At 45.8% G+C, this 16,746-nt stretch overlaps 1 protein-coding gene across 5 annotated transcripts in view; it reads right to left on the bottom strand.

The window, feature by feature from the left end:
• Positions 1-423: 423 nt before the first annotated feature.
• The window catches only part of IRAG1 (inositol 1,4,5-triphosphate receptor associated 1), a 177,851-nt gene continuing 161,528 nt past the window's right edge, over positions 424-16,746 (bottom strand). For all 5 annotated transcript variants that reach the window (XM_079929977.1, XM_079929978.1, XM_079929974.1 and 2 more), the window contains 3 exons: positions 10,328-10,447; positions 8,878-9,009; positions 424-4,102 (listed from right to left, as the gene is read on the bottom strand). In XM_079929977.1, coding sequence (XP_079786103.1) covers positions 3,859-4,102; positions 8,878-9,009; positions 10,328-10,447 — 496 coding nt within the window. In that variant the 3' untranslated portion in view covers positions 424-3,858. The remainder of the gene's footprint in view (positions 4,103-8,877; positions 9,010-10,327; positions 10,448-16,746) is intronic.

Genomic DNA, 16,746 nt, shown 5'->3' with positions numbered 1-16,746 from the left:
GCTAATGGCTATAACAAACATTCCTGAATTTCAGTGGCTTAATATACTAAAATTTTATTTCTTGCTCATGTCACAGTTGAATTCTGTGAGCGCCCATTCAAAGACTTGGCTTCCACCTGGTGGTCCCACCAACTTCTCGGGCCTCAGGTCCTCAACTGCATGCTCTGAATTTGGCAGGCAGAAGGGGGAATATAGAGGATATAAAGTACTGGGCAGGAGAGTCTATGTAGGAAATTGGATCTGGAAGGTCTGCATTCCCTTGCCCCTAGCTGCAAGAAAAGACTAAAAAATATAACTAGGGACTTCCCTGGTGGCCCAGCGGTTAAGACTTCACCTTCCAATGCAGGGGGTGCAGGTTCGATCCCTGGTCGGGGAGCTAGGATCCCACGTGCCTTGTAGCCAAAAAACCAAATCATGAAACAGAAACAATATTGTAACAAATTCAACAAAAGACTTTAAAAATGGTCCACATTGAAAAAATCTTAAAAAAAAATAAAATCTAGATGTGGAAATCAGACTGGTGAAAACTTAACAGTCTCTATCACAGCAAAATGTATGAATTAAAACAAAAAAACAAGAAACAAACAAACAAAGAAACGTAGGCCAGGAAGATACAGGAAACTAGGATCAGGAATGAGGATGAGAAGGAGAGGAACTGATCCAGCCCCTGGGAGGGAGCCCATAGTGACCCGAGGGCTGGGGACTTCTGGGAGGCACTGTTATCCAAAAGTAGATTCTAATTCAGGGTTGGGCAAGGTTGTGGCCCAGCTCCACAAAATGAGGAGGCATTCAGCTGCTGCCAAAGGTTTGGAAATGTGCTTTTATTTTCAAACTCAGGTATGTGACACTCTATATTTCAAGGCTAGCACACCTGTGTGAGGTTTAACAACGTTAGGAGCTGACAACCAGTGATACACAAAACCAGCATCTCCCTCTCCACTTATGCGGCCAGGCTGTACACAGGGAGCAATACAGAGAGTCCTAGGGCCAAGCAGAAATGTCAGACCTCAGAGGCATTTTGAAGGGAACTTTTATTTCAGATCAATATCACTGTTGGAAATACAGGGCCTGTTTCTGTCCATTTCACTGCTGCTTTGGCAACAGTTCCAATTGCCTCAGGTCATCTTTGCTTTTCTTGAAGAATTACCCGGAGTCCTGTTTCAGGAATGCCCTTGGAAACGTGGGTACTCTTTTGTTCCTTCTCGTCCTCAACCTCCCTTTACTCACAGAGTCGTTTGGCTGAGGGCCTGGCCTGGAAGCATTCTTGCAGGCCTTTCTGTGGAGCAGCTGGAGGGTCAAGAGCTCACTGCAGCTTCTCTCCTGGCCTTTGTCTCAACAGGAAGCAAAGGTGGGAACCCTGTGACCAAGTGGGTGATGGGCCAGCTCCGCCTCGTCCTTCTTCACGGGAGGCTGAGACTGGATGTTGCCAGCCTAGAGTCCTGCCCCACAGCCAGCCTCTCTGGAGCGCCATTTGTATCCTGTCTTTGGCTTTGAGGGCCTCAACGTCCTCCAGTGTATCCAGTCGCCCTGGAAGAGGCAGGGCAAACCATCCATCCATGCGGCCAAAGTCCGTCTGCCATGATCTGCACCTCTTTACCTTAATGGCACATCCTTGGTCAACCCTGGCTTGGGCTTCTCTCACAGTGGTTTTCTAGCCACTGGAAAGGATGCCTCCCTTAGAACAACAGGCTGCTTTCACAGTGGGGCCTAACCTAGGTGGGTCTTTCTGAAAGGAGTGGTTGCATCAAGCCTAGCCCTTGAGCTTGGAAATGTTGCTAATCAGGTCACAGAGGAGACTGAAAAATACTGGAATAAGTCGAGGCTAATAAAGGTGTTATTTTTTTCGTTGAGTTGTTGGTGGTGATGATGCTGGTGTTGGGAAGTATGCAAAACGTCGGCTGTTCCCAGACTGCTCTCCACCCCCTTGAATGCTCACTTGTTCTTTTGACCAACATTTAATGATACCCTCCCAAGCATCGGCCACCATGCTAGGCACTTACCCAGAGAATGGGTAAGACATGGTTCTTGTCTTTGAGGAAAAATGCTAGGAAAGGCAGACACATAAATAAGTTATTCTGATACACTGTAGTAATGGTCATTAGTAGTAGTAATGAAAATGTTTAAAAAGTGCCAGAAAGCACAGAGAAGGGTGTGACCTATTATGTGGGGCATGGTGGGGAGTTGGAGGGAGGCCATTAAAGGTGTAATGGAGGGGATGATTTTTGCACTTGGTCCTGAGGAGTGACCAGAAGAAAAGAGGAGAGCGGCAGAAGAAAAACTAGTGAGAGAAAACAATTTAGTCTGGGAACCAGAAATGGCTTGGAGTGGCTGAAGGGCCACTCAGGGGAGTGGGACTGGAATGTAGGATGTCCAGTTAGGAGGCCTTTGGAAGAATCAATTTAGTGCAGGGGTTGAGAGCACAGCCCCTGGGGCCAGCCTGGCTGGGTGTGACTTCCAGCCCCATGATTTACTAACTGGGTATCCTTGGCAAGTTACTTTGCTTGTTTTGTGCTTCAGTTTCCTTATCTGAAAATGGGAAGAGTCACAGTTTTTTTCTTTTTCTTGAGGACTCATTGAATGAATCCCTATATAATACCTAATACAGTGTTTGGCTCACAGTAAGTTCTATACGAGTGTCAGAAACAAAAACAAATGTCAACAGCAAAACAAAAACAACAGCAAAGCCACCACCATAAAACCCACACAGAAACCAGCGCCCCCCAGAACTGATGAGGCAAGAAGGCAGGTGGCAGCTGTCAAGGTGGAGTGAGAAGTCCAGCTGGAGGTGGGACGCACTCTCAGTTTTCTGCTAAACAATGGGAATGCTCTGAGACCTACACTTTGGTTGGAAACGCCATTGAAACTGGAACACTGCAGTGGAGATGCACACTCGCATGTGGGCACAGCGAAGCTGAAAGTGCATTGTCTCCTCTTTCCCCCTGAGAGGCGGGTTAACTGCTCTCAACCAGAGAGAACAAAGAGGGGATAGACTGTGCTCTACAGCAGCTCAGAATTAGCCCTGGAAATGGAGACCAGCAAGTTCGCCATGGAAGCCATGAGTTTTCAGTGTTTCTCAAACATCTTAAGCCCACGTAGAAAGCTCACTGAACAGGTGCCTGGTGGCTGCCCCACACCTAGTGAAAATCTGTGGGTTGGCTTTAACCCTAACACATACCCAGAGCACACGTTTGGAGGGTAGGTGGCTTCATGCATGCGTGTGCTGTGTGTGTGTGCGCTCTGTGTATGTGTACAGAGGAATATATGTTCATTTACATCTTCCCACTTCATTTCAAGCACTGAGCTAAAAAGCAGCCTAAACGTTTTTCTGATAAACCTTTCTGACTTCTGTAAAGAGAAACTCTGATTGCAAAGGGGAGAAGGGAAGGCTGAAGGAGAGTCAGTAAGAATGAGATGGGAAATGGGAAGATATTCATGTGAGGCTCCAAATTCCAGGTCTGATCCTTGGGGGCAGAGTTAGCCTTTAGACACAGTCCTTCCAGATTTCCGATCAATGGCAGAGAGGAAAATGGGGAGGGGGAGGGGGCTTCGCACTGTAGCCTATAAAGAAGGTGTTTTGTTTCTCCCCAGCCATCTGAGCTGGCGCAGGCAACTGTCCCTTCCGTCGGAGTTCCCTGGTGAAGGCCACTTCTTTTTCCACTGATGCTTTTTGTTGATCCTCCAAGAACATCAGTTACTGTGTGTGAATAGCTCCCATAGGGGTGCCGAGTGTGAAAGAACCCCTGCTTGTTCCCCTGACGGCAGCAGTGGTGTGCCCGTGCCCAGGCCTGACACATCATGCTTGGGGAAAGGGCAGCAGGCTGTGTGCTGGAGCAGGGCACTGGCCGGGTGTCGGGTTTCCTACTGCTCTGTAGGCTGCTCATGCTGGAGTCCTGAGCTCCACCATGAGTCCCTTTGGGCTGCCGAGCAAGTGGATTTCCCAAGGGGCCCGTCGGCCTGCTCCACACAAGAGTTATAGGAACCGTAGAGCCCCAGCACAACAGTCAAGACCAGCATTGCTGCGGCCATCATCCAGACGACTTGCCAGTGCCGACAGAGTTTGGGATACATGACTTGTAGGAAATGAACCAATTCTTCAAGTTTGCTGTCAAATGAAAAACATAGGTGGAGGGTTTAGTATATTGGGCATATATACGATGCCCAGAAGTTCCATCTGGAATACTCTCCATGTTGTCTTGCGCCGTGGTTCTCAAACTCAGCTGTGCATAGTGTTGTTTGGCAGCAATTAATCAAAATACCCCAGGTCTACTGAATAAGAATCTCCAAAGGTATGGTCTAAGAATCTATAGTTAAAAATTTTTCCCCAGGTGATTTTGATGCCACCAGTCTATAGCCTTTATATTGGGAGAGTCTAGGCTAGAACACGCTACTTATTTGTGTGACCATTCATCCATTCGCACATGCCCTCATCTACTCATGAGATGGTCACTGATATCTGAACTCCCCCAAGCCCCAAGATACCAGGTTGGCTGACCCATTCTCCCATGCAACCAGACAGGACCAACAGCTTTTCTGCACTTAGTGGTACCAGTGATCAGTTCCGAGTTCTAACCTGTCCCCCGCCTCCATGTTCAGATGCCTAATTTGTTGTCCTCAGTTCCACATCTGACTGTATCTAGAGTGGAAGCACTGTGATAAACTCCTAGAAGACTCTCAACGTCGAGTAATTAATAACTGGACAAGTAATTCAAGGAACCAGATCAACCTCAAGAGCTCACTTCAAACTGTCCCGGGGCCTCCAGCAACCTCTGGTGACTTTCTCAGCCCTATTAAACTTCATTCCCAAATAACCCCTCCTCCACTTTCTCTGCTCTCTCCACACTTTTCTCTTCCCTCTCATCTCTCTCTTTTCTCTCTTCCCTCCTTCCCTTTCAACGCTCCCCCTCTGTTTTTTGCCTGCTTCACTCCACTTTTCCCTCTTCCTCTTTTCCCCACTGCCTTTCAATTTTTCCACTCTTTTTTGTGGCCCCTTGAAAAGACATTTGGTCAGATGGTCTGCTTTGAAGAGTCCATTCTTAGAGCTCTCTGGAGAAGCCTTGGACACATTCATTAAGCTAGAATTTCTTCCTGTTTCTAATCCCGGATCTATTTTAAAAAATAACAGTGAGAATACTGAGGATCACCAAATGAAAGAGGTGAGAAAAGGGACATGAGGTCTTTCTGAAGATCCTGAGGCTCACACAGACACTGAAATATGCAGACCATTTGCTGAGAAGCAGAGAGCTCTAATTCAGAGAGCTAATAGCAGATTAGCTATTCTCTCTCTCTGCTATTCTAATAGCAGAGAGCTAGGTGCCTGACAGTGGTACAGAGACTCAACACATACCCTTCCGTAGAAAGGGATCAGATGCTCAGAGTGCCTGCCTTGGATGCTAAAGCACTGGTTGGTTTCTCTTCCATGTGGGACCCACTGATGATTGTTTCAGGAACAATTAAGCAAAGCAAAACAGTGAGTACATGAGCTGAGGTGAAAATCATTGGCCACTTTCACGACTGTTGGGGAGAGAGAATTTGGAAGTGGAAGCTTAGTTTCTTTCAGCCCCATTTAGTTTCTTTAATTTCTATTCAGATACAACTGGATGCTAAGACACAGTCTCTCTTTTGGGCTGTATTTCTGTGTTCCAAAACAAGCTGCTGGAGCAGGGAGAATCCCACTCTCACCCCATCCTTAAGTGGGCTGGCAAAGGAGGAGGGCAAGATCTGGCTTCGTGACCCTTAGCTGGTTACCCTTTTCCAGCCTACAAAAGTTGTTAGAAATGGAATTAGATTAGAAATAGAATTCCTTTGGAAATCCATTTGTGGTTGTTCTGAGGTCTACCTACTCCTCCATTGGGAAGGGTGAGGTTGCTGCCCCCTCACCTGGGCCTGGAGAGAGGGGCTTCGGAGATGCTGCTTGGCGAGCTCGATATGTTGTAATTTGGGGGCACAGTGAGTAGACTGTGCGTGACTCCCACCTGAGAGATGTGAAGAGTGAGAATCTTGCTGAACTGCTTGGTGGCATCAGAGCAGGGGGCCACGATACGGAAAACCATCCTCCCACCACTAGTGGGTCAAAGGGGCATATTTCACAGTAACTGGATGTAGTCAGGAGAAGGAGGGCTGGCATGGGATGTCATAGACCCTGCCCGGAAATGCTACCTAGAAGCTGAGCGTGGAGGGTATACTTCCAGCTGCCCAAGGACTGAGAGAGGGATTTTAAGTAGCTGGCCAGAAGAGCTGCATTCGACCTCATAAGGGGACCTGCAGTTGAGAGATCCTCAGAAATGGTGTGAACATGTGTGAGCTGGGGGGTAGGAGGGGTGCTTTTCTCTGAAGGTCCCATAAAACACCACACTGAACAAAATCAGAAGGTCAACCTTAAATGCCTGCTAAGGCCTGGAACCCGCTCACAAGAAGACCAGTCAGGTAATACCTTTCCTACCCTTGATCTCCACCCCCTTTCCCAACGTTAGCTCTGGAGAGGTCAGGCGCTGCATTAGCACAGCTGGGGTGGAGGGTGGGAGTGGCAGAGAGCAAGAAGTCAGCTCTGTCTCCACTATAAGCTTCCTTCCTGAAGCAGAGTGGAGCTGGAGGCCAGGGGGTATGGGGAGAAGTTCAGGCTTTTGACTATTTCAGGGAACTGGCCATTTTCATTACTGAAATGAGGTTATTCTTGGGACTTAAACTTGACCAGAGGACTTCTATTTTCTGAGAGTTATTGGAAGAGTAAAGGAGTCTGCCTAATATCATCTTAACCCCAAAAGGCCAGTGTGAACAGACAGTGGGAGAAAAGACAACAGTTCCCTGTTGCATCTTATGAGTCCCGCTTGTTCCATGCATTACCTAAATGTCAGAAGACTGTGTTCTGTGTTTTAATATGGGTAAGATATTGGATGGATTCACCCAAAGTTCACTTAAGCTGATCCTCCAGAAAGTAATATTGAAAACAGATTATATTATTACATATTATTATAATAGAGGAGAGATTCAGATAAAAAGACTCTAGTGTTTGATGCTGAATCTCTTAAATAAGGGGCCAGCTGCTGGGGTTAGCTCAGTGTTTTTAAAATGCACTAAGTAGGACATGGAACTTTTAATAACCTTAGACCTTGCTTGTTAATGAGATGCCAAAATTTCGTGGGGGGAATCATGCTTGAGTACAGGTGCCTATAGGCAACTGTGTATGTAAGGGATTTGCGAATGAATGGATTGCCTGGCGCTGAACACAACAGCTCTCGGGGCTAGTCTGGCTTCGGTGACAGGTGAGGAAGGGACCCTATAACTGTGGGTGGACAGTTTCTATGATAGCAGTGTCTGTCGTTATAGAGAAGATGATGCCACACTGCTGGGCCTGAACAGGTGAAGCTACACAATGTGCTGAAGGCTGAGGACCCATCTCAGGGCTGTGCTGATGCCTGGTATCCACCACCTGAGGTACAGGCATGTTCATAAGACCAAGAAGTGAATCTGAGAGGGAGCAGAAGTTGGGAAAGAGAACGAGGCCTTTCAGTATCCTCAGCAGGACCAAGAGGATACTCTTGGATGTTGGATGCAAAGGGCGGCCATTGCCATGTGCTGCTGACCAGGAGCTGGACAGAGGGGAAGCCGGGCACAGGCTCACTTCCTCTGGGATTTCATGAAATGGGAGGGACAATCTCCCAAGATCAAATTAGCTAGATAAGGATTCCAGCCCTGTGCTTTGTAAACCAGACTGTTTATATTCCATGTACTCTCTCTGTTTAGTTCTCTTTTGTTCTTTCCCAGTGTTTGGAAGGGTTAGAAGTCCCAGCCTGTGTTTCTGTTTTGAAGGGAGCCAAAGAAAGGGCTGAAGCCCAGGCCTGGGCTTGACTGCATTAAAGGAGAGAAGACAGTCTGGTGGCCTGGAAAACAAGAGCAGAGGACACCCAGGAGGGACAGAAGACCAAGAAGGATAGGAACAAGCCACTTGGAGTAGGGACTGTGCTTTCATTGTGAAAACTGGGCTTCTCTCCTTAGGGGAGGTGGTGTGCCCTTGCACAGGTTTGTTTCCAATAGAGAAGCCCTTTCTCCAGCTCTCCCCTTGAATACTGGGGTTGACTCATGCAGGCTGACACCTCTCACTCTGGTTGAATCTTCCACCAACTAGGCTCTACTGGTCATTCCTATGTGTTTTGAAGCATGTCCATCTCACTTCTAATCCGCATTTTATTACCTTATTCATTGGGTGCATGTGATTTCCAGAGTCTGCCAGCAATGAGGCACAGACACATACCCTGTCCCAAAGGTAGCAGCTGATTAGATTAATTGATTAAGATGCAGGATCTACATTACCTCTATCTACTGTTACATATATCTTTCATGATTTAGTGGAAAATGCACTTGAAATATAAAGTATATTAAAAGGAAAAATCCAAGTATTTCCAAACCAAAGTGAAAACAATGTCCAGACGACCAAACTTGTTTGATCACCATGGAAAGAACCTGTTGGACACTTCCTTTGCCACAAAGTCGAGTTCATCCCCTACCTCCCTGTGTTCTCTCTGTCCCAGCTCCCCTCTAGGGCTTCAGGCCAACTTCCTTGAACTTGGCTCTTTCATGGGAATGGTTGGGCAATGAGCTAACCGTGGTCCCTCGCATTTTCTCAGCTCCTGAGAACTGCTGGCTGCTGCCGGTCCAGCCCCTGACAACCCCTGACCCCTCAGATCTTGCAAACATCCTCTTATTAACTATTTGAGCTCTTTGGGATTTCCTTTGCCTCCTCCTCCAACATGAGTGCCCTCTTGGTTTCTGTTGGCTGCTCACTCGGGCCCTAGACCCACAACTGCCCTGGACTGGCACCTCCAGGGATGTTGTGCAATGAAATGAATTGGGACCCATTTCAGCAATGGCGAGGGCTCCAACCTGCTTCTCTGCTCCTTTTCCTCTTCCTCAGTTTCTTCTGCCTCTTCAGCTTCCTCAGGGCTCTCGGTCTTCTGTTCTTCTTCCTCCTTCAGGTCTTGAAGCTCCTTGGTCTTCTTTAGACCTTCCTGGTATCTGGGAGGCAACAACAAACAATTGAGTCTGGAAAGGCCAGGGGCGGAGCATCCTTTCCTGAGTTGCTAGAGGAGGCACTGAGCATCTCTGATGATTACACACTCACTTCCTGTGGTTCCAAACAAGAGGAAAAAGCTGGGAAGCTCCACCGCATCCTATGGTGGCTCCTGTCAGGATGATTTCCCCTCACCCCTCGGCCATTCTTCCTGTTTATGTGAAAGTGTGACAAAAGAGACAGGGAAAAAATATGGGTGCAGAGTCTCCTGGCTGGATTCTTCTACAAACCATTTGGGAGGGCTAAGGACTGTGCGGCCTTGGAGCCTCAGCTCCTCCCCTGTAAAAAGGAGAGGCTGGCACTCATTGCACGGATGTTGGAACATTTTGAGGAAGTGCCAGGTGTATGGTTTGACCTGGGGAAGGTGACACCTGTCACACAGGCTTGTTGGGAAGCTTTGTGAAAGTGAAAGGCACACAGGTTCACAGTAAATGTTCACAAAGCTGATGGAAGCATTCACTCCCCTGCATTCTAAGTACAGAGGACAGGTGTGGGTGAAAAGACAGGCTTTCCAAGAGAAACCCTCTGACTTCCTTCTCCCAGGTTTAATATTACCTTGAACATAATTTTTGCTTGTCCTACAGCTGAGTGTTTAAGGCTAGCACAGTTGGGTTGGGGCAATCCCACCACGGTGCAGGTGGCCACCACACCGAAGCCCACAGGTCCCACGTCAGAGGGAAGCTGTATCTCCCTCAGGAGCTACTGGGAAAGAAGCTCAGGATGTGGTACCTGGACAGAGGTACTTCTCTACCTGGCTTAGCTGGGGCCTTGCTCAGTATTCTGCCTCATCAGTGACTAACAACGAGCCAAAAGTGCTATTGAAGCTCAATTAGAGAAGGGGGCAGCTGAAAGGGGACTCCTTTGACAGGAAGAAGGGATGGCTGGGGCAGTTCCAGGAAGTGGGGCTGCAGCTGCTCCTGGGCACTGCTGGCAGTGGCGTGACTGCTCTGGGCATGTGTCAGGAAGCCTCAGGCACCACCAAGAGGAACCCACCCAGGGCCCCTGATTTCCAGATCATTCTGGTGGCTTTCTGCCTAAAAAAGAGGGCAGCCTAGTTATTATCTACCACACACTCTTGCCTCGTTTCCTCCTGTCTTTCCTGTGGAACAGTACTGCTCTTTCCTATGTAGTTCCTTACTCAGGCAAGGAGGTCCCAGGGCCATGGGTTGCTTCCCTAAATCCTCTAAGAGACAGGAAAGGCCCGTGGGAAGGTATCTTTTGAGCAATGCCAGGTGACCTCAGGGCTGCTGAAGGCTGACTCACCCCTTCTTGTATGCTTCTTCCTCCATCCTGGCCTTGGTCTCCTGGCTAAACCCCTCCAGGCAGCTTGGAGTCGGGACGGAAGCAGAGGCCTCACAATCCAGGTCCCCGTTCGTCTTCCCACTAGCAAGAAGAAGGAAGTACAGGGCGTCCTTTCAGGGACAGATGGGACTTCTGAAAACCAAACCATGTCTTTGTTCTGTTCCTGGCCGGAAGTGAGGAAACTCATTCTGGATTGAATTTATTTCAATCTTTCTACCTTAAGATTTTATAAAGGCCTTAGTCCATGAATCCTCCTTGGGCCCCCAGACATCAAGTACTGCACCAGCTTGCCTTTTTCCTCCTGCTCTCTAATCCACTTTTATTCTTATTCCAGGAGAGGCTCTGAGTGGACAGACAGATATTGGGAGCTCCAGGGCACTAAGAGGAGGAAGATGGAGGTGGACCAAACGTTCAGAGTCATCCCATCCCTGTAGTCCATCTTCTGCTTCATTCATGTAAATATCTACCCAGTGCTAAGTCACAGGCACCTTGTAATGTGCTGGGGATACATTAGAAAACAAAAGAAAAGGCCTTTGCCAACACGGAGCACAGCAGGAGAGAATGCCCAAAAAAGGAAAGAAAAAATATGAAATTAATTACAAATTGTGATAACTTTTATGAGAGAAACAAACTCTGTGCAATGACAGAAAATAATGAGGAGAGAATCTGCTTAGATTGAGTGGCCAGAAAAGGCCTCTCAGAGATGGAGTAACTGAAGCACAGACCTGAAAGATGAGAAGTCAGCCACATCTATAGCAGAGGGAAGATCCTCCCAGGTAGAGGATCCAGGATGTGTGAACACCTCGGGATACAAAAGATGTGGAGATGTTTGAGGAACTGAAGAGGAGCAATGAGGTAAGAATTAACTTCTGGACAAGATTTTTGATGCCTGTGAGGTATCCAGGTGGAGATGTCAAGTTGGTAGTTGGATATACCAAAGTGAGTGAGAGAAGAGCTCTAGGCTGGAGATATTCAGAATATAGATGGTATTTAAAGCCAGGGGAAAGGATAAGACTGTCTGGGGACATAGTATGAGGAAAATTGAGAAGAGGACCCAGGACCAAGCCACAGGCATCTCTGTCCTTAGTTCAGGTGGAGGAGGAGCCTGTGGAGGAGCTGAGAAGTAGCAGCCACAGAGGTAAGAGGAGAACCCGGAGAGCATGGAGTCCTGGGAGTTGAGAGAGTGTAAGCAGCTCTTTCCAGGAAACTGCCCTCAGCAGGAAGCCCATTTTCTTGTCACTTTAGCAAAGCTATATTGTAATTAACTTTTTTTTTCCTGTGACGATTTTTTTTTTTTTGGAATAACATTTTTTACAATGTTGTGTTCGTTTCCGCTGTAGAGCAAAGTGAATCAGTTATACGTATACAAATATCCCCTCCTTTTTGGATTTCCTTCCCATTTAGGTCACCGCAGAGCACTGAGTAGAGTTCCTTGTGCTATACAGTAGGTTCTCATTAGTTATCTATTTTATACATAGTAGTGTATATATGTCAATCTCAATCTCCCAGTTCATCCCACCACCACCCCTTCCCCCCTTGGTGTCCATATGTTTGTTCTCTCAAATAGGTTCATCTGTACCATTTTTCTAGATTCCACATATGTGCATTAATATATGATATTTGTTTTTCTCTTTCGGACTTACTTCACTCTGTATGACAGTCTCTAGGTCCATCCATGTCTCTGAAAATGACACAGTTTTATTCCTTCTTATGGCTGAGGAATGTTCCATTGTATATATGTACCACATCTTCTTTATCCATTCCTCTGTTGATGGACATTTAGGTTGCTTCCATGTCCTGTGTATTGCAAATAGTGCTGCAATGAACACTGGGGTGCATGTATCTTTTGGAATTATGGTTTTCTCTGAGTATATGCCCAGGAGTGGGATTGCTGGGTCATATGGTAGTTCTAGTTTTAGTTTTTTAAGGAACCTCCAGACTGTTCTCCATAGTGGCTGTATCAATTTACATTCTCACCTAGAATGTAGGAGGGTTCCCTTTTCTTCACATCCTCTCCAGCATTTATTGTTTGTAGACTTTTTGATGATGGCCATCCTGTCTGGTCTGAGGTGATACCTCATTGTAGTTCTGATTTGCATTTCCCTAATAATTAGTGATGTTGAGCATCTTTTCATGTGCCTCTTGGCCATCTGTGTGTCTTCTTTGTAGAAATGTCTATTTAGGTCTTCTGCCCATTTTTTGGTTGGGTTGTTTGTTTTTTGATATTGAGCTGCATGAGCTGCTGGTATATTTTGGAGATTAACCCCTTGCCAGTTGCTTCCTTTGCAAATATTTTCTCCCATTCTGAGGATTGTCTTTTCGTCTTGTTTGTAGTTTCCTTTGCTGTGCAAAAGCTTTTAAGTTTCATTAGGTCCCATTTGTTTATTTTTGATTATTTCCCTTACTCTAGGAGGTGGGTCAAAAAAGATCTTGCTGCGATTTATGTCAAAGAGTGTTTTGCCTATGTTTTCCTCTAAGAGTTTTATAGTGTCCAGCCTTACATTTAGGTCTTTAATCCATTTTGAGTTTATTTTTGTGTATGCTGTTAGGGAGTGTTCTAATTTCATTCTTTTACATGTAGCTGTCCAGTTTTCCCAGTGCCACTTATTGAAGGGACTGTCTTTTCTCCATTGTTTATTCTTGCCTCCTTTGTCATTGATTAGGTGACCATAGGTGCATGGGTTTATCTCTGGACTTTCTATCCTGTTCCATTGATCTATATTTGTTTTTGTGCCAGTAGCATACTGTCTTGATTACTGTAGCTTTGTAGTATAGTCTGAAGTCCAGGAGCCTGATTCCTCCAGCTTCGTTTTTCTTTCTCAAGATTGTTTTCACTATTCGGGGTCTTTTGTGTTTCCATACAAAAGGTAAAATTTTTTGTTTTAATTCTGTGAAAAATATCCTTGGTAATTTGATAGGGATTGCATTGAATCTGTAGATTGCTTTGGGTAGTATAGTCATTTTCACAATATTGATTCTTCCGATCCAAGAACATGGTATATCTCTCCATCTGTTTGTGTCGTCTTTGATTTCTTTCATCAGTAACTTATAGTTTTCTGAGTACAGGTCTCTTACCCCTTTTAAGTCAGGCACCCCCATGCTCTACTCATCTCCAGCTCACGCACACCTTTCAAATCTTTTAATTACATGATACCTTGCCTAACTTGTTGGTTCTTTCCGTAGATCAAAGAGGTAGAAATGAAGAATAAGTAATTAACAGATGACCAGATCTCTTCCCTAGCTTCCCCTTCAGTAATCTCCCAAACAAACCATGTGACCAAACTGTGTGAACAAGATAACATCTAGAGTGAACGAGCCTACATGCAGTGGGGGGATGGTGACCACTCTGACCCCCATTCCAATGACTAACTGAGATTACTTCCCTCCTTCCCTTTAAAAGTTTCATGGCTGAGCAGAATCTTTGGAGGTGGTTTTTGGGGACACTGAGTCCACCATCTCCCCAGATTGCCAGCATTCTGATTAAAGGCACCGTTCCTTTCTACTATTTGTGAGTAGTGATTTTGTAAGCAGCGCGCAGTGGGACCCCCATTTGATAACAAAAGGAGAGTGTGTCAAGGAGGGAGCATTAAGTGTGTCACGCACACACTTTTGAGAGCCCGAGTCAGATAAGTACAGAAAAGGCAACTATTGGATTGGATAACATGGAGGGCAAGAGGAGCTTTGGTTACACAGTAGGAGCAAAGACAGTTTGGAACGGACTGAGGGAAGAATGGGAGGTGAGAAAGGGGGAGACGTAGACAGGAATTTGACAAGGACAGGGAATAGAAGACTGTCAGGGGAACAAGTAGCTGAAAAAGTGGGTCAAGGGATGAAAGCACATTTGAATGTGGATAGAAATGATCCAGTAGAGGAGATGAGAGAAAGGGGAGGACCAAAGGAATAAATTCTTTGAAAAAAGAAAGTAGGGACAGACCTTAGAAAGGTGGAGAAACTTCTCCTTGGTCATAACAAAGGGAGGAAGGAAATGAAGATGGTGAGCTGGGAGTTTGGCAAAGGAAGATGAGAGGGATCCTCCTATCTGATAGCTTAAATTTTCTCTATAAAATGGAAGACAAGGTCATCTGCTACAAGTGAGAGGTAGGGAGGTCTAGGAAGGCTTGAAGAGGGAAGAGAAGGTGTAAGAATCATGGGGTGGAGGTGGGGGGACACACGTGCTAGAAGATCACAGTAGGATGGCTGACGGTGCTGGGAGCCCATTTGAGGTATGAAATCATGAGTTTAAAGGAAGTATACTGGTGGCCATGCCTTCTCTATAAATCCTGCAGCTTACCTAGGTGTCTGGAATCCCAATGGGAGTCTTGTCATGGAGGAGCCCTCGAACGAGGCAGAACAGCGAGCAGAGCTTTTCAGCCAGGACTCTGACAGATCACAGCTGCCACCCTCCCCGACCTCTTAGACAGGCTTTATGAGTCTCCTCATTCTCGGCATCAGTCTCCCATGTCTTGGTTTCCCTCAGACCTTGTAAAATTTACATTTCATCAGGCTGGAAACCAAAACCCATTGTGAACAAGAAAGATAATGCTCTAAAAATATCAGCTATTCATAACATTTCTCCTTTTTAAAATTACATTATCCACTCCCTTCCATGCGATCTTTGCCTAATGTGCCGTTTCCTATTTGTCCTAATGACTGGAACAAGAGCAGAAAAACACAGCTACAGCCAAGGGTAGGGAAAGCAATTATTTTATGAAATATGGTAGGGTGTAAAATGTTTACTGTTATTTCCTGACCCTTAGACTGAGCTTATAGTTCCTTAACTATCTTCTCCAACTATCTGGAATTTTCTCCCTATGCATTTTAAAGACTGTTCAAATACCTTTTCCTTTGTGGAACTGTTGCTAATGTTTTCCTCTGTCTCACACCCTCTGGTTAAAGTTGATCTCTCCCTCCCTTTATACCCTCATTGCACCTCTTTTATAGCATAACTTGGAGCTAGGGCACTTTTATGTTTTATACACATGTCCATCCCTCCATATGACTGTGATTGCAGGGAGACAGTCAGTTTGAATGGTGCTTGGTACATAGTAAGTGCCTTTAATTGTTTGCTGAGTTGTATTGACTTCACCGTGGCTCATCTCATCCCTGCCCGTTAATCTTACAAAATGGGCAGGTCCTCTATGTAAATGACTATTTCCTGAGAACTCAGTGCTTGGGTTGAGCTGAAGGAATCCCTATGCATGCCTATAAACGTGGAGCTGAGCACAGCTTGTGCCCACCTAAGGACTTCTGGGCCAGACACTCATGGATCTTGGCATCTATTCCTAGGCCATAATCTTGCATGCTTTCTTTTGGGGATGATTAATTAGAATAAGGCTCATTGTTCTCTCATGTCCACTGGGTCAAAAACATTTGTCATTGTGCTCAGCTCTCAGTAACATGAGGGGCTGTTTTACCGAAATGTGTTGTGTGACCTGCAGATATAGTAGAGTCTATTTTTTCCACATGGTTAACAATATTTGAAAGTGACTCCAATCCTTTCCAATGGACAGATCTTACCTTCTCGGGCTCATCTAGGTCTCTAAGCCACCCCCACTGCCGAGGCTCCCTCAGACAAGCCCAGCCCGGGGGACCTGGGCTACAGTAGCTTCCTTAATCTCTGTTACTCAATCCCAGGTTTCTGGGGTCCACTACTAGTTGATTGAGGGCTAATCCATTCCAGAATACTATCAGCAAAGGGGAGTTCTTTACTGTATATATTTAATGTCATATAAAACCTTTAAGCAATTTATCCTGAGGGCTCCCAAAGTGTAGCAAATGGTTATTTTACAAATTATAGTGAAAATTTGCTCTGTGATACAGCAGTTTAATGGCCCCCCTTATGAAAGCAGCCCTGTGCACCATCCGCATGTACGATGGCGCTGATCCCTCAGTGAATGGCTCTGTGTACACCCTCTGCTCCCACCCACTCTGCCCTCCACTCCACACCCAGGTAGTCACCAGCTTCTTTCACAATAGCTCACAGGAGCTTTTTCAAAAATTGCTCTTAAATCCACTCTCTTCTCACCAGTCACACTGAACTTCTTTCTGTTCTTCCAGTTGAGGGTCTATTAAGTGGTTAAGCACATGAATTCTGCTATCTACTAGCTGTGTAACTTCAGGCAAGTGATGATTTCACTGAGTTTCAGTTTCCTCATCTATAAAATAAAGAAATTAATAGTATACCTGCCTCATGGTATTATTGTAAGGATTAAATGAGATCATTAATGTAAAGCAATTAGAACAGCATTTGGCAAAAAGCATGTAATAAATAATAAGTATTGTAAGCATGTGATAAATCATCAGTAGTGTTCCTTGACTACTCCATACTTTCTTGCCTTAGAGCATGGAATGTTGTTAACCTCCTATTCACCTGGTTAACT

This window comes from Stenella coeruleoalba (assembly GCF_951394435.1).
Source record: "Stenella coeruleoalba genome assembly, chromosome: 8".
Taxonomy (NCBI): domain Eukaryota; kingdom Metazoa; phylum Chordata; class Mammalia; order Artiodactyla; family Delphinidae; genus Stenella; species Stenella coeruleoalba.
This window is presented reverse-complemented; position numbering and strand designations above follow the sequence as displayed.